Below are 25,000 nucleotides of genomic sequence, written 5' to 3'. Positions count from 1 at the left end.
CCAACTAGGGTTGTAGCTGGATTAGTGATGATATATATATATATATATATATATATATATATATATATATATATATATATATATATATATATATATATATATATATGTACATACATATATATATATATATATATATATATATATATATATATATATATATATATATATATGTATATATATACATATATATGTTAGTTTTGTGTGGGGTTGTGATAGATGTTCCTTCAGGATTATGATTATTAAGGATAAAATCCTTTTCAATGTTGATGTGCTCATTTTCTCTGTAGGATATAGAGTTGCTTTAGTTGTCAATCTTCAGAAATATCATAAACTCCAATTCAGGCGAATGTCTTATCACAAATAAGCCATCTATTCCTTCAATGATTATGCGACCAAAGTTCACTTTGGGTTAGTTCTTATCACAACTTGTGGATGAAAATGCAGTTTCGTGTCACAATCAATCTCATATTGGGTGGTTAGCCTTTTATGTGAAGAATGTTTAATCTCTCTCTCTCTCTCTCTCTCTCTCTCTCTCTCTCTCTCTCTCTCTCTCTCTCTCTCTCTCTCAGAAACGCACACACAACCCAGCGTAAATGTATGGAATGGCAAATGCTCGAGGTCGGGGGCTCTTACACTAAGAGCCATTGCCCCCAAGCTCGAGGTCTTAATTGAATGCTGAAATTTAGTACAGAAAGGTTCGTGTGCTTTGTGAAATAGCCCTCGTTACTCCGTAATTAAATATTTGTTTCATCTCGATTAGTGTTTTATGCAAGTTACTTCTGGGCGCTGAATAGCCTCCCTGATCCCAGTACCCAAATTCATTAATAAGAAAATAAATTCTTTATATTGGCTCGGGATATTATTCTAGAAACAGACGCAAGTGCTAGAAAATAAGCTGCAGTCATGTCTATGATTAACCATTCCAGGAAATTACAGCAGCGAAGTTATTAACAACTGGATTTTTGAGGTCATGAAAAGAAAACTTTGAGCTTTGAGAATACTGTGGCAGGAAGGGGATCAAAGGAAAACTTTATGCTTTTGAGAGAGAGCAAAAAACTTCATGAATAAGATGGACACTAACTGACGCGTGTAGTTATTATAAACGGTCAATTTTCTGAATGGTGTACTCATAGTTATTAACATGCCAGGTTTTGATGTATACATGTATATGCATAAAAATGAAGAGGTTTTTCTTTGTATGTCGATATATATGTTATGAGCTTTTGTAAGTCAAATCAGTCATCATAAAATTTGAAAAAATAGTGGTATCGAACTAACAAATCATTCCTATGTATCTGTAAAATAGGAGAAAATGTATCACAAATAATTTAGTAATATGGTTTAGAGTAAAGTGAATATAATTTAGATCTCAGTTTAAGGCGTGCTTGTATTAATGTTGGCCCTATATCTCAATTTAGGCTAGTATAGGTGAAAGTTGAGTCATCAGGTTTCCATTCTGTTTCAGTAGAAAACCCTTTTAGTATGCAGATATCTCCTTCATTATGACTAAAAAGAAATAAGACGATATCTTCCCTTGACATAATAATTGACGAATTTATTTGAAAGTTATATTATTAAATTATTCTAATGAAATATTATCGCTGAAAATATTCTTGATTCTTCGAACTTCCTCGCAACACACTTGAGAGCGAAAGACGAGTAAAGCGTTTTATTGAAGATTAGGAATAATCTGTTATTTCTACTTGATAGACAAAAAATGGAAGTAGATGAATGGTGGAGTAAACTCTTGATCTGATTCCTATTGAATGGACCCTACTGCGGTATTGAAAATGCAGCTAAAAGAACGTGAACAGAACAAAGACTTGGAAACTTCATTGTTTTTTAGTTTTTATTAAGGTTTGTAAAAGTGCTTAACTTTTCGATTGGTCTTATCTCTTTTGTACTCGATTTTATTTTATATCTCGTATTTTTTCTTTTTCATTGGGATTTTGCAGGGAATGCTGAGGTTTCCCCATTCCATTCTTTCTAACATAAAATGATGGTGGCAATAACAACATTTATTGATGTTATTGTTAAAGTAGTAAAGCAGTAACAGCACTAGTAGTAGTAGTAGTAGTAGTAATAGTAGTAGTAGAATGAAACGATTATCATGAACGCATCACCTCTTCTTACTGCTATTGCTTTACATTTTTTTTTATTCTAACTTTATTCAATCTATTATTACATCCTCCTTTCCTATCTTCAGATCTGTCGTCACATTGCATAGCTAAGGGCCCCTGTCCTAAAAAAAAAAGGCATTTTAAAGATCTGTTTGAAGAATTTTGCATTTCAATCCTCTTCCCTCTGATCCCCCTTCCCTGTCTATCAATGGGAAAAAAGCAACATGCAGAACTTTTGCAAAGACGCAAATCTCTTCTCTAGTGATGCAACCAGATCTGGAAAGCTCGCAGTCGTATAATATTTATGGGAGTTTTGAATTTGCAGGTTTTGAAAAAAGAAGAAAAGAATTTCCAACTTCACATAAATTTTCTTAAAAGTTACCACAGGATATATTAATCTTCCTTGTTAGGGATCACTGAATTTTCGTTGTTGATCTTAAAACAAGGAATTGAATTATTATTATTATTATTATTATTATTATTATTATTATTATTATTATTATTGTGCAAACTACAACCCAAGGTGGAAAAGCAGGATGCTATAAGGCCAAGGGTTCCAACAGGGAAAAATAGCACAGTGAGGAAGTGAAATAAGGAAATAAACTACAAAGCCATAACCCAAGGTCCGAAATATATATATATATATATATATATATATATATATATATATATATATATATATATATATATATATATATATTTATATATATATATATATATATATATATATATATATATATATATATATATATATATATATATATGTGTGTGTGTGTGTGTGGTTAGATGAGTTCATATGCAAAGCTTTGTCTATTCATGAAATATAATCTTATAATTGAAGACTGTCAAGGTTACTTACAATACTCGAGGGAATTGATTACCATTGTTTTTATTGACGATTTTTATCGTTCATTTTTTACTCGACTCCACTTATTCCCAAAGTGTTTACAGTTGGCTAAGTCACCCCCAGAGCCATTAAATGGTTATTATATATCACAACTCAGGAAACTAAAAACATTTAGCAAGATATTACAATATGCAGTGAAAATGGACCCAAGGTTTTTAAGATATAAACTTTATTAATCTGCTGTTTTTAGTTAATGAAGATATTTTAATACGGAATTAGGAAATTGGACTCTGTAATCAATTGATTTCCATTATTAAAAACCTTTAACTTAAACAGCAGTTATTTCATGCTATGTGGAGTGCTATTGCTATCATCATCATCATCAGCAGCAAGCAGTGTGTTTTAACCTTAACAATTTGACGTTTCGAAATAGGATGGACCATACGGATATGTTATTATTATTATTATTATTATTATTATTATTATTATTATTATTATTATTATTATTTGCTAAGCTACAACCCTAGTTGGAAAAGCAGGATGTTATAAGCCCAGGACCTTAACGGGAAAAAAAGCCCAGCGAGGAAAGGAAACAAGGAAAAATTAATTATTTTAAGAACAGTAACAACATTAAAATAAATATTTCCTATATAAACTATAAAAACTCCTACGAAAAAAGAGGAAGAGAAATTAGATAGAATAGTGTGCCTGAGTAAACCCTCAAGCTAGAGAACTCTAACCCAAGAAGTAGAAGACCATGGTACAGAGGCTATGGCACTACCCAGGACTAGAGAACAATAGTTAGATTTTAGAGTACTCTCCTAGAAGAGCTGGTTGCCTTAGCTAAAGAGTCTTATCTACCTTTACCAAGAGGAAAGTAGCCACTGAATAATTACAGTGCTGTAGTTAACCCCTTGAGCGAAGAAGAATTGTTTGGCAATCTCATTGCTGTCGGGTGTATATGGAAAGAGGAGAATGGGGAAAGAATAGGCCAGACTATTAGGTGTATGTTTGGGCAAAGGAAAAAGGAACCGTAACCAGAGAGAGGGATCAAGTGTAGTACTGTGTTGCCAGTAAAAGGACCCAATAACTCTGTAGTATCTCAATAGGTGGCTGGTGCCTAGGCCAACCTGCTACCTATTATCTTCATGTTTAATAATAGAACTGATAAATGTGTAATCCTTAGTCACGTTTTTTTTTTTTTCTAAATTCAAATAACAAAGATTATCGTTTTAGTCGACAACAGCCACAGTCATTTACAAGGATTTTTTTGTCAAAATTAAAGTTTCTTCTGTAATCGAGTTCTTTGAATTCGGTTAATGTAAATATTAGGTCGGAAAGGTACAGTGAACTGATGATGCTACGTGCTATTGGACCTGAGATGCCAATGCAGTACAAGGCAAGAAAAGTCGCTCTTATTATGATTCATTGTTGGAAAGTTTGAAAGAGTACAGAGTGAATAAAATTGAGGCTGTGGAAAAACTTGTGACGGATATTGTCCCAGATTGGAGAAATGAAAGCGATTCTTAATTGCTCAGATCTTGAAGGGGTCGTTGTGAAATCTTACTTGAATGCAAAGTTGGACGACTGAATGACGACAGAAATAGAATGTGCTTTGTAGTTCTCCAAAGTCTTGTAAAAATTTGTTCTACGAGATAGGTGATCGTAGTTCATGAAAATAATTTAGGTCAAGTTCTGATACATGTTGCTGAAATGAATGTTATGGAAAATTATTGTACGAGGAATACAGAAAACAAGCTGATATATGAGATCATCCTCCAAGATACAGAAATATTAGCGTAAATCAGAGAATGCTCACGAACGACATTGGTGATGTAAATTGGCTAATTAAGAGCTTGGAGATGGGACAGTCGTCGGAAGTCAAGAATTGGTTGAATCATAGTGGAATGCTGTGGCACGGCTGCAGTCTTGTGGCCGAGTGGGTGACCAGCATGGGTAAGGAATGTCTGAAGAATGGGAAAGGTTACAATGGAATAGATGAGATAAAAATAAAAATTTAGAAAAGGGGATTGTTGATTAATTGATAGAATAAGCAACATGAATGGGGACAAAAAAAGGCAGAAAATTAATCTAGTGTTTGCTATGGGACAGTGGTTTCAGACCTTTTGAGATTTAAGTAAGATAACAGTATGCGGTGTATATTGAACATTAACCAGAAAGAAGCTTGTGAGATAGAGCTGATATATTCAATCTGGGTGGGGTTAAGAGTTTGGTTTAAAAGTTTGGTTTGAAAGTTGATTTGTTGGGAACAATGCAGATTTTTATGTTGAAAGTAAAGCTTATAATATAGTATAGAGTTGTATCAGTAACCATGTAGTGGTGAAAATGTGTTTAATACCAGGTTAGTTAAAGTTCTCGTAAGTCTTAAATACTTTAAAAAGTGTATAAAGTATAATGTTAAAGCTTTGAGTCATGGAACAGAGCGTAAATACGTGTGGAATGGTTGAAAATGCTGGTGATTGTAAGCGGAAAAGGTTTGAAAGTATAAGAAAAGTAATTGGAAAGATAATGTTATCAAATGTGAGTTAAATGCGATAAATTGAAGCCAGAAAGAGTGAGAAATAAATATCAGGATAGATTAGAAAAGTAACATAGAATGGTAGGATAAAAGAAATGATGGCAGCAGAATAGGATAACAGAGGAGAGAGGGATCATAGTGAAAGAAAAGAAAAGTGTTTGATAGTAAAAGTTAGAGAGTAAGAGGGAACTGTTGAATTATATCACCTTGACTGTTGAATTATATCACCTTTAAAGAATTGAAGTGTGTGTTCTAGGCAGTGATAAGTGATGGAAAAAAAATCTTTTTGTAAGATTAAAAAGGGATTTATGCTGTGAATATATCCTACCCAGAGCTTTCAATAATGTGTTTCTTTCGTTTTCCTTGGCAGCAGACTTTGAGTCAAAATTAAAATGTTATTGCAGGAACTTACAATTGCTTTATTTTTTATCTAGTATTGCTTATTCGATGAAATGTGGGTTGATTATATTTCTTGTGAAATTTTAGGGTTTTCTGGAACATCCGATTTATTTTAAAATCAAAGAATATATACCTTTTACCGTCTTACTGACTGCGTCTTAAATTGGATTAAAAGAAGCAAATCAATAAATCTCATATATTGAAGTAGTAGAAAGAAATATGAGGGAAAGCGAGATCCATCCATTCCTTCATTAACACATTTTCGAGAAGGGAAGAGAACAAGATTGAAGAGAATGAACGGAGCCTCATTAGCGAGTCGTTTTTTTTTAGAGAGAGGAAATATGCAGTAAAAGAAAAAAAAAAGTTATGTAATAAATCAAATCAATGACAGTCTGCTCCAACCTATCTGGATAAGGGTTGCATGAAGATGAAATTTGGGATTTCTTTTCTTAAATCTTTATGTAGGAACTAAGTCTACCTTATGTAAGCTGCAGAAAACGTATTTTGAACGAGTAGCACCAACACTTTAACGAGGTTAATTACAAACCAAAAAAATTAACTGATACTGCATTGATTTATGTATATATTTAGAGAATAAAATAAGAAGTGTGTTTGCTAAATATGATGATACACGTAGATCAAACATATGAATGTTTTGTTGAATCTGGATATTAGAATCAGACCATATAGATTGTCCATTTTATTCATGGAATTCATTTACTGTTTGCAGATCATTAGAGGAGTCAGGAACTTGATGAATGATAATGCGACAAATGTTCTCTTTATGTTTCAAGACATTGCTCATCCTCCTTTACCCTTCTATTCTTTGTGTGTAAGTGGGTTGGTACACACGTATTAAGGAGTATTAAGAAACCTATTTACATATAAAAAATTCAATGTCTCTTTCTGGAGTTCTCTTTAGACAGGCTTATGGCTTAGGCTTAATGAACTAATACGTATAAAATCTAAGTTAGTGGGCATAAAAGACATCAAGGTTTCACGACCTCAAGGAATAGCAAACCCGGAGCTGATTGTGCTCCGTAAAACCTTCACGGAATATATATTCAAGTGTCAGTATTTTCTTTGGCGAAGGACGTAAAGTATTACGTAATTTAGCATTGCATTTTATGTTCTTTTGCTACGTCTTGATAGGTTTTATCGTTTGTACTGTGTCATTTGTTGTTAGTTTTTATATGTATACATACTTCATGAGTTAGATACTGACATATATACATAAACAACCCTATGCATGTTTATAAATATATATATATATATATATATATATATATATATATATATATATATATGTATGTATGTATGTATATATATATATATATATATATATATATATATATATATATATATATATATATATATATATATATGAGAGAGAGAGAGAGAGAGAGAGAGAGAGAGAGAGAGAGAGAGAGAGAGAGAGAGAGAGAGAGAGAGAGAGAGAGAGAGAGAGAGAGATACTGTATATATATGAATATTTATATAAATTATATATTTATGTATATATGTATATATGAATATAAGTATATACTGTATATATATGTATATATATAAATATATATATATATAATATATATATATATATATATGTATATATTACACACACATATATATATATATATATGAAAATATATATATATATAAATATATATATATATGTATATATATATATATATATATGTATATATATATGTATATATATATATATATATATATATGTATATATATATATATATATATATATATATATATATATATATATATATATATATATATATATATATATATATATATATATATATATATATATATATATATATATATATAGAGGTTATAAGCCAAAGGGCTTTAACAGGGAAAATGCCCCGGTGAGAGAAGGAGATAAGGAAAGGAATAGAATAGAGTGTCTGAGTGTACCCCCAAACAAGAGAACTCGAACCCAAGACATTTGAAGACCATGGTACAGATGCTATTGCACTACCAAAGAGTAAAAAACAATGGTTTGATTTTGGAGTGTCCTTCCAGATGAAGATAGCTGAAGAGTAAATTCTACATTTACCAAGTGGAAAGTAGCAACCGAGCAATTACAGTGCAGTAGTTAACCCCTGGAGTGAAGAAGTATTTTGATGGTATTTTAATGTAGTCAGGTGTAAGAAAAAAAAGAGGAGAATTTGTAAGGAATAGGCCTTAGTATTCGTTGTGTGTGGGCCCATAGGAAAAATGAGTCGTAACCAGGGAGAGATCCAATGTATTGTCTAACCAGTAAAAGGACCCAATAACTCTTTAGCGGTAGTATCTTTGCATATATATATATATATATATATATATATATATATATATATATATATATATATATATATATATATATATATATATATATATATATATATATAATTTGTGTATAAATGTATATACATGTATGATTTACATATTTGTATTTTTATAATATACACTTACAGGGTGTCTGTAGAATCCCTGTGCTCTTTAAAAATAATCAAATATTTGTGCTAGAAAGAATATGTAAAAAGAATATTTCTTCTACTTAATGTTGTACAATTTTTGAAACTTAAGACGGTTTAGAACTAGATAAAATAAAGAACCACTTCTCAGGAACACTATTGCTAGATGGATGAAACTTCTAAAAATGCGTTATCGTTGCTAAGTTGCTCATTAAAATGACGACAGTCGTGCATGATAGTCCTCTTAAAACAACATTCAGTGCAATTGGATTTTGTAAGCTTTAATGGGAAATCTAGCCAACAGAATCTTATTTACGAGACTTTTATAGCCTCTGCTCTAACGATGTTCGTCTTAATGACTTACTTGGACTTTGTTTATGGATGCTACATTTTCCTCACTGACACGTGGCTTATCAGACCTGGCTTATCATTGACAGAGCCTCTCCTAAATTTATTTTTCCTACATATGTCAGTAGAGCTCCTATAAAATATATTTTTTTCCATTATATTCAGTTCTATCTTCATAGATAGTACAGTGGTAACGTGTTCGCCTAGCATTGGCATGGCGGCAGATCGATTCCATCCCGGGATAGTGAGTTTAAGCTGTTTACTGGGGAGGCCACTACTATGGCTGGGCTTTACAGTGCAGTGTGGCTCGAGGGTGGGGGGGGGGGGGAAATTGGGCTTGCCCGGCTGACGTTCTAGTGTGCACCTATTCCGATGAAGTAGAGCTGAAATCAGATAGCTGTACCTTTAAACATACTTTTTGTAGCACATATGTTAGATTAGCCACTTGGCTTTTTATTCTATTGATGCCATGGGTTACAAGTAATTCTGAAAGATAAGTATGTAACTTTTAAGTGTCGAAAAAATCTTTAGAAAATTTAGTGAAAACTAGTTAGATTAAACTAGTTTTATATCATTTTTTATAGATGATTTCTAGCCCAATTATTTATAAATTATATATTTAAAGTGCATACATATAAAGTATATTAAAAACACACATAGTGTATGTATATAACATGTATATATGAATGTTATGTATATATATATATATATATATATATATATATATATATATATATATATATATATATATATATGTATGTATATATATATATATATATATGTATGTATATATATATATATATATGTATATATATATATATATGTATATATATGTATGTATGTATATATATATATATATATATATATATATATATATATATATATATATATATATATATATATATATATATATATTTGTGTGTGTGTGTATATAAATGTTTTATACGAATAGCGGTATTTAAATAAAAGATTTAAGTTGTTCTGAATTCGGACAGTCAAGATATATTTTTCCTTTTTTTTTTTTCAACAGATCCGTCTGGGCTTCTTAGAGATGGAGAAGGTTACCTTGGCTGACAGTGGCAACTACACATGCAGAGTTGATTTCTTGACTTCACAAACTATGATGGCTCTTCTGCACCTAACAGTTCACGGTAATTTCTTATTTTTATTATTTAGTACTTAAAGATATATATTGTTTTCTCAAATCCATTGTATCTCGCCACCTGTATTTGGATTATGAATTGGTAAGTTTATCCTTCCCTCCCCTTCACATGTTGACCAGAGTCCATGTCAAGGGTCCAGCCTCAGAGTTGACACATTTCCTCTATAAGGGGAGATTTGATGCTTATAGAAAGTTCAAGTAAACCTTTTACCGAATTTTAGATTTTTTTAGTTTTTATTCTTGGATAATCTAATTGTATAATTCACACACACACACACACACACACACACACACACACACACACATATATATATATATATATATATATATATATATACATTATGTATATGTACATATTTGTATGTATACACATACAGTATGTATATGTATACATACATATATGGATGTACATATATAGATATACATACTGTATGCATGTCTATACATGCACATACATTATGTATATATATATATATATATATATATATATATATATATATATATATATATATATATATATATATATATATATATTATATATATATAATATATATATATATAAATATATATATATATATATAAATATATATATATATTTATATATATATAATATATCATTATTCACATATGTGTGTATATATACATACATATGTATGTATTCATATAAGCCATATGTTATACTCCTAATATCTGTATTCTCTTTATACCTCGGGGTCAGAGACCCAGGGGTGAATGATTCACCCTTGGGTCTCTGACCCCGAGGTAGAGAGAATCCAGATATTAGGAGTATAATACATGGCTTATATGAATACATACATACATACACATATTTATATATATATACATTTTTATATATATATTTACAGTATATATATATATATATATATATATATATATATATATATATATATATATATATATATATATATATATATATATGTATGTAGTGTATGCTGTATACAATGTACGGTATATACGTGTATATATCTATGTATCTATATTATATATACATACACTGTGCGGTATGTATGTATGTATGCATATATATATGTGTATATGTATATATATGTGTGTGTGTGTATTAGTCAACCACAGTCTACAGAGCCTGGTGGTCTATACTGTAGTGTGGGGTTTCGGGTTACATCCAGCTTACATGGGAATCCATCTCTTTCCTCACTATATGTACTGTTTCAAGTAGCATGTTTTTTTTTTTTTTTTTTTTTTTGCACAATTCCAGGGGCTTTATTGGCTCCTGCCTTCTTAGATTCTTTTTCAATTACTCATGTATGGTCCCTAGTGCTCCAATGTTTATGGGCACAACTTCTACTTCCATATTCCATAGTCTTCTCAATTCAATTCATAGGTGTTGGTACTTTTTCTATTTTTTCTCTCCCCTTTTCTTCCACGCTTGAGGCCCAGTGTACTACGACATCTATGAGTGATACTTTTTTTCATTGTCTTGTTGACCAGAGTGACGTCTGGTCGATGTGCTTGTATCACCCTGTCTGTCTTTATATGTATCACTGTGTCTGTCTTTATATGTATCACCCTGTCTGTCTTTATATGTATTACCCTGTCCGTCCTTATACTGAAGTCCCAGAGTAGTTTAGCCTGATAATTTTCTACCACAGCTTGAGGTTGATGTTCCTACCATTTATTGCTGCATTGTATTTGATAATTTCGACAGACACTAAAATGGAGAGCTTTAGCTACTGTACCATGCCGTTCTCTGAGCAAGTGCTGAACATTTCTCTGGCGATGTGATTGATGGTTTGTACTTCTGCCTAACATTTCCTGTAATTTAACGAGGTGTTAGTTCTTTCTATTTCTCCTTGAATATATCTTGTTCTTGAAGACTGATCTTGTGCTGTCATTATCATTCCTTCAGTTTCCTTCTTAAGTTCTTCTGTAGCCACTGTTATGTTTTCTTACTGGCCAATTCTTCAGTGTGTCTTGTCTATGCATTGGTGTTCTTTTCCCTTATTCTAGTCTCTTTTTCCTTGTCCTCTCTGTATAGACTTTTATTATTATTATTATTATTATTATTATTATTATTATTATTGTATGTAGTAGGTTTGGCCAGGGCACCAGCCACCCGTTGAGATACTACCGCTGGAGATTAATGGAGTCTTTTGACTGTCCAGACAGTACTACATTGGACTCTTCTCTCTGATTACGGTTCATTTTCCCTTTGCCTGCACCTACACCGAATAGTCTGGCCTGTTCTTTACATATTTTCCTCTGTCATCTTACACCTGACAACACTTGATATTACCAAACAATTCTTCTTCACCAAAGGGGTTACTGCACTATCACTGTTAAGTGGCCTGTTTCCTCTAGGTAAGGGTTGAAAAGACTCTTTAGCTATGGTAAGCAGCTCTTTTAGGTGAAGGACACTCTAAATTTAAACCATTGTTCTTTAGTCATGGGTAGTGCCATAGCCTCTGTACCAGGGTCTTCCACTGTCTTGGGATAGAGTTCTCTTGCGTGAGGGTACACTCTGGCACACTAATGTATCTTATTTCTCATCATCTTGTTTGGTTAAGTTTTTTATAGTTTATTTAGGAGATATTTATTTTAATGTTACTGTTCTTGAAATATTTCATTTTTCCTTGTTTTCATTACTTTCTGGGCTATTTTCCCTGTTGGAGCTCCTGGGCTTATAGCATCCTGCTTCTCCAACTATGGTTGTAAATTAGCAAGTAATAGGCTAATAATAATAATAATAATAATAATAATAATAATAATAATAATAATAATAATAATAATAATAATAATATAGTTGTTGTTGATGTTGATGTTACTAGCTATAAACCGTAGTGATCCAAACCGGACAGTAGCCACATGAGTAAAGGCAATATAGGAATAAACCATATGAGAAGCAATGAATAAAATATCTGAAATATCTTAAAATAAGTAAAAATGTTAACATAGATCTGCCATATGTATTAAAAGCATTTGAAGCAAGTTTGAAATTTTGAAGTTTAGCTGAATTAACCTTCGGATTAGGAAGATCATTCCACAATCTGGTGACAGCTGGAATAAAACCTGTAGAATACTCTGTAGTATTGGGCCATATGCTGGAGAAGGTAAGAGTGTTGAAAATAATTGAATGATCAAAATTATGGAAAGTCTTGAACGATATAGGAAAAAATATCCATGGTTCCAGAAATTAATATTTAAATCAGATATAAGAAATTTGATAGACAACAAGTTTTTGTCAAACAAATTAAAATTAGAAGCAGCACCTGAAGTGTAGTCAGGAGAAAAACTCTAAAAACTAGGTAGAATGAAAGAAATAGAAAATTTCCTCAGTATTGATTGATCACCGAAAATCCTTAGAGACTTTCTCTATAAGTCCTTTTTTGTGGAATTGTCAATGCAGAGATCTTGATGTTGAGGAGCCTCTGTCCTCGACGTGCTTACAATCATATTTTGAGTTTTGATAGATTTCAACAAAATACCTCATGATTTGTACCATACACTAAATTTAGCTAAATCAATATTAAGGGTTTCAGTTACCTCAGGTCTACATTCAGTAGATGAGTTGATACAAAGGGATTAGCTTTTTTTTTGTATAGGCAACGAGCTTTATTTTTCTAGGCCAAACCACACACCATGTGTATATACTATGATTCGTTTATCTCCAGTATTGCTGTCCTTCCCATATAGTAACTAAATTAGCTTGACTATATCCAAATACCTCACCACTTATCCCTTGACAGAGATCTGGTACCTCTGTCAGAAAATTCGTCTACGAAAATCCTATTTTTTTTATCTACTGTGTCGCTGACTGTCCCTTATGATTTTGCCTCTTGTTTGTCTGTTTGTTTGTGAACAACTTCCTGACCACAATTTTATTCATAGAGTAGCAAAACTTTCTGGGAGTAATTGTTGAGACGTGGAAGCGATTCAATTTAGAAAGTCCTAGGTCAAAGGTCAAGGTCGAGCAAAAGGTCGACCGAATTAACCCAAATCTTAACCCCAAGTTCACGCATGGGTGTCACATAGACTTCAAATACGCCTGTGGTCTAAATTGATTCTGGGAAAGGCGAGCTGGTTTCGAGAAATAAGCTGCCGTGGCAGAGGTCTACACTCTGAGTGCTTTTCTAGTTCAAAGTGAATTACTAAGCAAGGAAAGAGTGGTATAAGATCCTCATCCTCCCTTCCTCCCTTCCACCCTCCTCACCTCCACCCTCCTCACCTCCTTCCCTCCACCCCCCTCTCCTCCTCCCTTCCACCCTCCTCTCCTCCTCCCTTCCACCCTCCTCTCCTCCTCCCTTCCTCCCATTCCCACTTCCACCCTCCTCTCCTCCTCCCTTCCTCCCATTCCCACTTCCACCCTCCTCTCTTCCCTTCCTCTTATTCTCACCTTCACCCTCCTCTCCTCCTCCCTTCCTCTCAGCCTCCCTTCCACCCGCCTCACCTTCCTTCCTTCCATCTTCCTCACTTCCAGGCCTCCTTACCTTACATCCTCCCATCCACTTCCTTGCCTCTTCCCTCCTCCCTTTCACCCTCCTCTCATCCTCCCTTCCACCCTCCTCACCTCCTCTTTACTCCTTCCTCCCTTCCACCCTCACCCTCTCTCTACTCCCTCCTCACTTCCACACACCTTCCTTTCTTCCACCCACCTCTCCTCTCTTCCACACACCTCATCTCCTCCTTTCCGCCCTCCTCCTCCTCCTCTCTACTCCCTCCACCTTTCCACCCACCTTCCTCCCTTCCACCCAGCTTCCTTTCTTCCACCCAGCTTCCTTTCTTCCACCCGCCTCACCTCTCTTCCACCCTCCTCACCACCTCCTTTCCACCCTATTCACCACCTCCTTTCCACCCTCCTCCTCCTCCTCCTCTCTACTCCCTCCTCCCTTCCACCCACCTTCCTCTCTTCCACCCACATCACCGCCTCCCTTCCGCCCACCTCACCGCCTCCCTTCCGCCTACCTTCCTCTCTCCCATCCACCCCACCTCTCTTCCACCCACTTCACCTCCTCCTTTCCACCCTCCTCCTCTCTACTCCCTCCTTCTTCTCTTCTTCTTTACTCCCTCCTCCCTTCCACTCTCCTCACCTCCTCCCTTCCACCCACCTTCCTCTCTTCCACCCACCTCACCTCCTCCCTTCCAACCTCCTCCTCCTCCTCTCTACTCCCTACTCCTCCTCCTCTCTACTCCCTACTCCCTACTCCCATCCACCCACCTTCCTCTCTTCCACCCACCTTCCTCTCTTCCACCCACCTTCCTCTCTTCTGCCCACCTCACCGCCTCCCTTCCGCCTATTTTCCTCTCCCATCCCCCCACCTTTTTCCCACCCACTTCACCTCCTCTCTACTCCCTCCTCCTCCTCTTCTTCTGTACTCCCTCCTCCCTTCCACTCTCCTCGCCTCCTCCCTTCCACCCACCTTCCTCTCTTCCACCCACCTCACCTACACCCTTCCACCCTCCTCTTCCTCCTCTCTACTCCCTCCTCCCTTCCACATTCCTCACCACCTCCCTACTCCCTCCTCCCTTCCACATTCCTCACCTCCTCCCTTCTATCCTCCTCCCTTCCACCCACCTCTACTCTTCTCCTCCTCCCTTCCACCCATCTCTCCTCCTCTCCTCCTCCCTTCTTTAGATGTAAAATTTTCTTAGAAATTAAAATTTAAATGAAAATTACAAGCACTGTAGGAAATGAGTAAAGGATTATTTTGGTGAGAATAGTTTTTATTTCTAAAATTGTTGGTTTTGATTTCCTTGCAGGATAACTGTCAAGGTAAAATTTGATGTTCATGTTTCTCAGAATTTTCAAAAACATTATCTAAAACCATTTGTGTAGAACCTGATCTTATAGCACGAAAATACAGTATACTTCTGTTCAATAGACTATGGTTACAGAGGGGTTGTCTGTATAGGGAACTCGAGTTCTTTTGTGTACTATTTACAAGTTTTATAATGATTAAAGGTTATACGTTATATAGCTTCATAAAGAAACACTTGGTTCAATCTTTTCTGTGGTGAGAGTTAAATTTAGTTAAGAATGTAGTCCAATCCTCCTTTAAAACATTATGGTTCTTGATTTCTTATTTTTATATAGCAATTGTGATGCACTTGAATTTTGTTACTATTCCATGGCACAGCAAGTCTTTTGTAGAATTTTTTTTTTTTAATGAACAGTGTATCATGACTTATATGACGAAGTTATCCAAAATATCCAAAGGAATTGGAAATTTGTATCACCATACTACTGTATTTATCATGTGTCTAGCTGGCATAAATTTTAACAGCTCTGACCAGTAGCTGATAGAAGTACTTGCTAACTAAAGTTTATTGTTAGATCACTCATTTTCACAGGTAACATAAATACACAGGGACTCTTGCTTTGACTAAAGTTACTGGGTTGGGTGTTGCTACTTTACTACGATGAAGCCAGCGGTATAGGAATCCATGTAACGAGAAAATAATACATGTTGCAATTCCAAATATTCCTTTGCGAGTACAGAATAGTGCTCATTGTATTTAAAGCTGCTGAATTTCTTTCGGCGTGTTTTTAAATGCCTCCTTGATCTCTTGTAGTTTTAACATAACAGGCAAAAAACTATATTGGCAGGCGAAGTCCTCTCGCTAATTTGGATGCAATAGTTTTCAGCAAAATACTGTTCAGTGTAGAATATCCGTAATTGATGTCACTTGGAGCTATTTTGTTAGTTTTATACAATTAAGTAGTAGTGCATATAGCCTCAGAATATTCTCTCTAGACATTCATTTATGTTTTTGGTTCAACATTCAGCAACTTCATGTTAGACTTTTAAACACCAATTTTTGGTTTGTTTCTTATGTTAAGTCATCCTATTCCAAATGCAAGGAAAAACTTTCCTGTATTTCAAATGCAAGAAAAACTTAACTGATAGTGTACAAGTTCTTACTTGGATAGAACGTAGACTATTTTGAAATAAAACTTAAACTTTTTCACTATACGATGGTCTGTTATATCAACAGAGGAAATTCGTGATTTGGAAGTCTTCAGCGCAGACGGGACCATGATCAGCAACGTAGCAGGTCCTTATGAACAAGCAAGCAAGGTCGTTCTTTCGTGTCGAGCTTTAGGAGGTAAGTCATGTCTCTCTTATTTGTGCGAATTTCTTGGTTATATTGGATATGTCTTTTGGTTTTTTATTGTTGATGTATGTATACAAAGAGAATTTCAACGATTTTACAATACTTATTTAATTTATTTCTTATATTCTCTGGTTTAATTTCCTTTAAATTCTTCAAAATACGAACTGGGAAGAAAATGAGACTTCTTTCCTCCATGCGAGAAGAAGAAAAAAGTAAAGATCATTTATTAAAACACCACAAAAGATACTTTTGTATTATAGCTCATGTATATATACAGTACGTGTCCAAACTAAGAAAATCTATCATTTTGAATATGTAATTTCAAACTCATGTAACATAATGCTATTATTTTTGGTGTTGTAATATCTATTGTATCTACTGGTCAATTTAAACATCTATGGAAATATACTGATAAGATTTCCATGAAAACTTTTGATAACAGTAACTAGAATTGAATTTATAAATGACTCGCATTCAGCGTCTAAAACGGCAAAAAAAAAAAAGAAAAAAAAAAAAAACCGGTTAGCCACACGTAACAACACAGGGGAGGTAACGATTTCAGATCGAGCAAATGAATATGGCTTGACAGTTACATGTATACAGATTAAATCATTCGTATCGCTATACTGCATAGATAAACCCCCACCCATGTACATCCTTCTATACAGACATGAGTGTGCGTATGTATATATATACATATATATAATATATAATATATATATAACGTATAGTATATATATATATATATATATATATATATATATATATATATATATATATATATATATATATATATATATATTTATTTATATTATATATATATGCTGTATACATACATACATACATACATACATAAAATTTGTGTAATATCAATATATATATATATATATATATATATATATATATATATATATATATATATATATATATATATATATATATATATATATGCATGAATGGATTTGGTGCCATGTAAACATGTATTTTTTTTATGTATTTCTGCCTATATTTAAACTCTAAATGTGCTTCGTCTGAAATTGTTTAATTAGAAAATTCAAATCCGTTCTATCTTTACATCTCATCATTTGATTGTTTGTTAAATTGGACGAGAGTTCAGACTGATGAAATAACCCGACGAAACATTAATCTTAATCTTTTTACTTAACGTGATTGGAAATTTTTTTACTATCGTTAGTGTTCTTATTTTTTGAAGTCAAAACATTTATTCATGCAATTAATTAAAGATATTGACTACCAATTATATTTTATCAGCTTAACGAGTCTTAATGAATCATAAGTTTTGAAACGAAAGTTTTAGTAAACTTGCCGAATTCACAATATCAAACTTAGTTCTCAATATACCTTATGGCACTGTATTTTTGTTATCAATAAACCTAGAAGGTTGGTAAAAAGATTTAAGATTTTTAGTTTCATATTTTGAAGTTGCAAAAAATTTGACTAAAATACATAAAAGGATGGAGTAGCATACACTGATGGATGAGTACCTTTGTGAACTGAATGTTTAAAAAAAAATAAAAAAAAATAAAACTTAAAAAGATAATAATAATAGCTTAAAAGAAATAATAATAGCTAATTCCTTAAATTGAAAACGAATGTGAGTAACCTTTCATAGCAGCAGTTGATTTCGTACAGAATTTTACGGATATCGCTCATGAAAAGGAAAGCAAAAAAAAAGTCAACCAGCAATCTGCTGCGAATCCCCTAAGTTAATGACTTCAGAGTCAATTTCACAAAACATTTCGTGGAAAGAGGGTCTTCATGCAATGTATTTCTTTGCCTAAAGGGATTTTTCCTCTCACCTCTATTTTGAGGTTGTTTTTAACTACTTCAATGATGGAGGAAGTTTATCGTTAGTGAAATTTCTTCCGAAATGTTTTTTGTGTTCATATAGTAATTATGAAGAAAATTAAGCTTCAATTGATAGTACTAGGAATAATTATTCAATGAAATATCAAAGTGGCTTTATTTCGTAGATGAGTGAATGCATATTTTAACTCTATAGAAAATTCAAAAGTAGGTTCTGTACGTTGTATTGAATGTTGAGCTTGCCTCAACCCTAATTTTGATGAAAACTTCTTTTCTTGACTTTAATCATTATTGTTGAACTTTATTTTATCACACTTTGTACTTATGATTATCTGTTACTATTCATAGCATTGTACCTGAAAGATGTGTTGAAATAGCATGAGAAAATTCATTGCTAATATTGCCACTGTGAAGTGCAAGTAAATATAATAACACAGAAATTACACTTTTACCAAATTTGTTTTCAAGAACTTTTTATTTTATGTAATTAGTTTTAGTCTTTTACTATTCTACCATTTTATTCTGATAAAAGCTCCTAACTCTGGAAGAAATGTACGTCATAAACATGAATATCACATTTTCCAGTTTCAATCTCTTGATGAAAGAAAAAAGAAATCCAAGTTCAGTTATAATTTGGATATGAAGTGATCTTAATTTATTCTCAGCTCCAGCCTATTTTTCCCAATATCGATTCAAGTGAAAGAAAAGAGTCAAATAAGAGAAACAGAATTAATGAGGGAAAATAAGAAATAAAAACGGGAGGCCCCCATTTTTTTCCACCCGGAACTGGAACTTTTATTATAGGTGGCAAAGTGACTTTTTTGAGCTATCAGTAGGGTTCAAATGATAGCAGGAGAGAGTTTAAAGGGGGGAGGGGATAAGACAGGAAATTGTAAGTGGAAATCAAATGGATGTCTCAAAAGGTTGTAACGTTAATACTATTTTTATCATAGATTTGAAAGCGTAGAGTTGGCAAATATCGTTATTGGAAAACGGATAATTAGGAATTATAATTGATGAAAAATTGATTGACGTAAAAATTATTGTTTATTAATGACATCTGCTAATTGGCATTCTATTGATGATGACAGACTAACAGAAAATATGAATCGCTGTGAAGATGAGACGGAGAAGAGAGTTGGGAAATTTACAGCTTGTGTGGAAGAGTGTCTAGGAAGAGATTTATGATTAAACCTGTTATGAAATTACGTCCAAAATACGGCATGTATGTTAACTAAAAATACGAGTAAAAACTGTTGAAATTAATCAAATAATTATTGGATAAGGAAAGTTGAGAGACAGGAATATATTAGGGATTTATGGATCTGGTAAAGTTCTCATCTAGACGCTTGCTAGGAATCCTATTGGTGATTTGTATCTTAATAATGGCTTACTTAACGCCGTGTTAAGAATAGAAAATTAATTTTATTTCACGAACTTATGAGAATGTGGATGATTTTTAGTAATGATAATCACAACAAACATCAACACCACAATTTGTCTCGTTGTTGATAGTACCTTCATTTATAGTACAGTATAGAAAGGAATCCATCTAAATTAACCTTAGAGTAACATATCTCTAAATTTATGCAAAATATACTTAGACTACGTTGCAGAATGACTCTCTTAAATAATGACATGCTAAAGTTCATTTAGTTGATGTCTCTATCGTCTTGAAAACTGGTTTCTCGTTATGAAAAAGAAAAATAATTTAATTTTAAAGCTTTTAGGTTTGATGACCATAATTATAATACAGATTTTATTTGGAGGGAATGGAAAAACATTTATATTTCATGTAAAGAATTAAAAACAGTTATTTCCCATGGTAGGATATAAAATCTTGATGTTACAAAAAACTGAAAATATATATATTCTAACCTGCTCCGAGTCTGGAAGAAATAGAATCTATATAGAATTGTGGGGTTTTGAGTGAATATAATTATTTCCTATACATTAAAAGAATCTTATTCAGTAATACTCTCTAAGCTTCACGAACTATAACTTTTATGTTTTTAATCCGCGCTTCATTAATTAAGGACTGCTCATAAGAGCCTAAAAATAGAGTAGAATATTGACGACGTTGATTTCATTTTCAGTAATAATAATTCTGCTTTTCATTTTAACATTTAAATAATTAAGGTCGACTCATAAAGGATTTCAAAAAGGGAAAAGAGCCTATAAATTGTCCAACCCATTTGAATGGAATATCAGAAACCGATAATTTCTATTCTGAAAATAATTTGCCTAGACTTTTAAGCTATAAAGACCTTGTTTTTTTTTGTGTTAAAGATTTAATTGAAAAAGTTAGTTACCAAATTGCTAGCGAGCTCCTGGATGTAAATATGCAGACTTTCATAGAGAGAGAGAGAGAGAGAGAGAGAGAGAGAGAGAGAGAGAGAGAGAGAGAGAGAGAGAGAGAGAGAGAGAGAGAGAGATATTCATGGAAATATAGAAATTGGGATTTTATCAAACATTATAGGATAAATGAAGAATAGTAAATACAAATATGTAAGAAAGAGCTGGCGTAGGTTTCTGTATACAAAACTATATTCGCTTTTTGTTTTGAAGATACTTGAGGCAGCGCAAGTTTTGCAAAAACATGAAAGATTTTTCACAATGATATACAATGCAGTTAATGGTAAACTTTTAAGATGTTTAACAAAAACAAAACAGAATTACTTACCCTCGAATGATTAGGCACCATTGTTTTGTTTTTTCGCCTATATGTTTCTTAATTCATAATGATATTTCACTTATCTTTTGATAAATTTCCTCTAAAAACTCTAATCTGTTCCAGAACAAAACTTTTTTTTTTTCAAATATATAATTTACAATAGAGGTAATATTGATAGCACTGGTAAATTTTATATAAAAAAAAAAAAACCTGCTTAAAGCTGACAAAGCTTTAGAAACTACAAACTTGGCAGCAATACAGATGTAAATTGTACACATGCACATGCGTGAAAAAAAAGTTTCAAGCCTGGACATTATGCTTTTAGGCCATACTGAATAAATCTCACGTCAGACGAGAATCTAATAAAAGTTGAAATTCTACTGCTCTTCTCTAAACCTTTTTGTTTTCCGTTGTTGAGCCAGCTTTAACAGTGTGTCAACAACAGTTTGGAATATTATTCCTAACGAAAAACTTTCTTGAAGTAGAGATTGTTTTTTTTTCTCTCTCTCTCGATGATGGTAATAGTAAGTTGCTTCCCCACAGAACGAAATTCATCATTGAGTTTTCTTAAACTTTAATTCCATATGGAAAATTAGTGTAACTTTTAATGCTTGCGCCTCGAAAGTTAGTTCATGCACCCTTTCCATAGGTACGAGGCTACATTACTTCGTACCCAAGGCATGTACCTAAGACCTACAGATATGATCTTCCATGTACCATACCTGTTTAAATCTCTCCTACAAAGCGTTGGGATATTCTTAGTGCAATGATGCCTGCTATAAGTTTGAGAGTAGGCAATGTATTTGCTTTTGTTTTGTCTGGCATTGCTTAAATGCTCTTTATATTTAAGCAAATTTACTCCCCCCTCCGCAAAAGTTGTTCTTTGTGCAGTCTCACTCCTTTGTATCTTCTCTGGATTACGGAGTTTCATGGTACTTTTGAAAAAATTCATTGTGTCGATGTCGATTGATATTCTCAGTATCTATTTTCAATATGCATCTTGTGACTATTCCTCATGGATATCCACTGTAAGATTATCCTCCCGAGGGAATAACACAATGAATATTTTACAAAGTTTCATTGAAATTGTATTCATGTGTTTTTTTTTTTTTTTTTTTTGGGGGGGAGCGATATTTTATTAGAACACAGACTTGCCTGTACAGAATTGTGGAATCAAATGCTGTCTCATATACTCTAGTCTTATAAATTCTTTTTGTTGTTTTATCGATTATGGTTGTACAAAATGACTTACTCTACTCGATTCACGGACACTTTTGATTACTAGAGAGACAAAGAAATCAGGCATTTCAGCAATGAAAATTTCGTTGAATGGATTTCATTATGATATCCATAGATATCTGGTAAGATTCGTTCATCCACTTTTTACGGATTTTAGTTGTTTGCTTTCAAGTTTTTTATTGTATTTTTTATGTTATAATAACTGAACACAAATATAGACACTTGTTTCAAAGGATGTAAAGTCGTACGTTGTAAGTGCAGGCTATTAAGACTAGCTTGTGGAGAGAGAAGGATTATCAAGAACTGTATTAATAACTCCGATATTTATGCATCATTTGATATAAACAAATTCAGTTTTGTAGTCTTGAAATTGTAGAGTTCCTTAGGTCTTCTTCTTCGCTGGTGGTCTTCTATTTTTATTTTCTTTTTTTACAATTGTGATTATACCCAGCATAGGATTATAATTATTCATTTGTTTGCAATGTACAAATTTTCTGTAAACTTTGTATATATACATATATGTCATATTATTGTAATATTATTGATATAAACTGAAACAAAGGCACTAGTGAATAATTCGTTTGTAGAATTAAAAGGTAAACCTTAAAAATTCAGTGTATTTTCTAGTGCAAACGTATGATACTAATCAATATTTTCATACATTAGAAAATGGCTGTTGATTTTATTTGAAGACTTATATATCTGCTTATCTTGACTTTTAAGTTTTTGGCTGGAAAACATTCATATTATGGACAGTGAAAACGTTCTTTTCTTTTACCAAAGGTTTTCATAGATTTTTAATATTTTAAGATTTTGATTCCGTACTCGAAAATACCTGCAAGTATTGGCATGGTTAAATCTCAACAAAAAATGTCCTACATCGTGGAACATTATAAACATTGTTTTCTAGAAATCTGGAAGCTGAAATGTATTACTGAATTTCAATTCTAGGCCTTAAAGGGAATGCATCCAATACACGTACTCCACTTCTATGTAAATTGCCTAGGGCTTGATTACGTAAAATGTGTGTTGTTTCCAGGGCTATCTTGTGTGTAGGCCTATGAGAGAGAGAGAGAGAGAGAGAGAGAGAGAGAGAGAGAGAGAGAGAGAGAGAGAGAGAGAGAGAGAGAGAGAGAGAGAGAGAGAGAGAATTATAACGAAACGTGAACATAACTTATATAATTTAAATTTTCTGCTATATTATGCTTAATTTTTCAATAACAATACCTTAAAATTCACATATTTTATTTAAAGATTCTAGCAATACCAATTTAAAACATGAGCATTTACCATTTTTGCTCATCATTGATTAAAAAAAAGCTCCTCTTCCTTGCAGGATACCCCCCTCCAGTCGTACAGTGGATGTCAGGAGATAAAGTCTTGGAGTCTTCGCTGGAGCAAGGATTCCCTTTCCCCCAATTGAGTCAGAGGGACAGGGACTTACGCCACCAGACCCTTGGCATGGTCAAGGTGGTTCTTCGTTTGCCAGACCTCCAGAGGGCTGACGACGGTAGAAAGCTGAAATGCGTGGCTTTCAACAGCAACATAACCAGGCCAGAGACGAAAATTATCTCAATCGAAATGTACTGTAAGTATGAGTTTATCATTTAGAGTAATCATAGTTTATCTTCGCTTTACGAGTTACCTCATTGGTAACATCTCTGCCTGGAGTTTGCCAGTCGGGAGTTCGAGTCCCGTTCAGACTCGTTAGTGCCATTAGTGTCTGCAACCTTACCATCCTTGTCTTTGTGTGATTTCGCATTGGGCTCAGATCCCGAGGTCGTTAAGAGAATCCAGACATTAATGTATCAAAAGTATATATGGCTTATTTGAATATGAAAAACACGTCCAAATGTGCAAAATTTATCATATATATATGTATATATATGTGTATATATATATGTATTTATATATATTTATATATATAATATGCATGAATGTACATACATATGTGTATATATTTGTTTGTGTGTGAGTGCGTGCGCACTAGTGTGTTTGTTTAGATCAATTATTTATATTGCTCGCATTCACGCAGGCACTCTACTTTATAGAAAAACTTTCATGTAAATGAATATCATCTGTAAGATTGATAAACTTATTCCAGGAGTGACTTTGTCCACATTTTTTCCTTAATTCTTGTTTTCTCTTTATATTTTTTTTTCTACTCTGCTGATATTTGATAGGTTATCAATGTATTAATATAATCTTCTAAAATCCTTTGTTTTAGGAAATTAGATTTTCAGGTGTTTAAGTTTTTTTTGGTATTATAGATGTGTTTA

General features: G+C 33.0%; 1 protein-coding gene across 1 annotated transcript in view; it reads left to right on the top strand.

The window, feature by feature from the left end:
* Window positions 1–25,000, top strand: part of LOC137643275 (protein turtle-like) — a 701,767-nt gene that overhangs the window by 309,976 nt on the left and 366,791 nt on the right. The window contains 3 exon segments of the mRNA XM_068376115.1: window positions 9,758–9,878; window positions 16,862–16,972; window positions 24,058–24,309. Coding sequence (XP_068232216.1) covers window positions 9,758–9,878; window positions 16,862–16,972; window positions 24,058–24,309 — 484 coding nt within the window.

This window comes from Palaemon carinicauda, chromosome 6, assembly GCF_036898095.1.
Source record: "Palaemon carinicauda isolate YSFRI2023 chromosome 6, ASM3689809v2, whole genome shotgun sequence".
Taxonomy (NCBI): Eukaryota; Metazoa; Arthropoda; class Malacostraca; order Decapoda; family Palaemonidae; genus Palaemon; species Palaemon carinicauda.
Note: the sequence above shows the minus strand (reverse complement) of the source record. Positions and strands in the feature narration are given on the sequence as shown.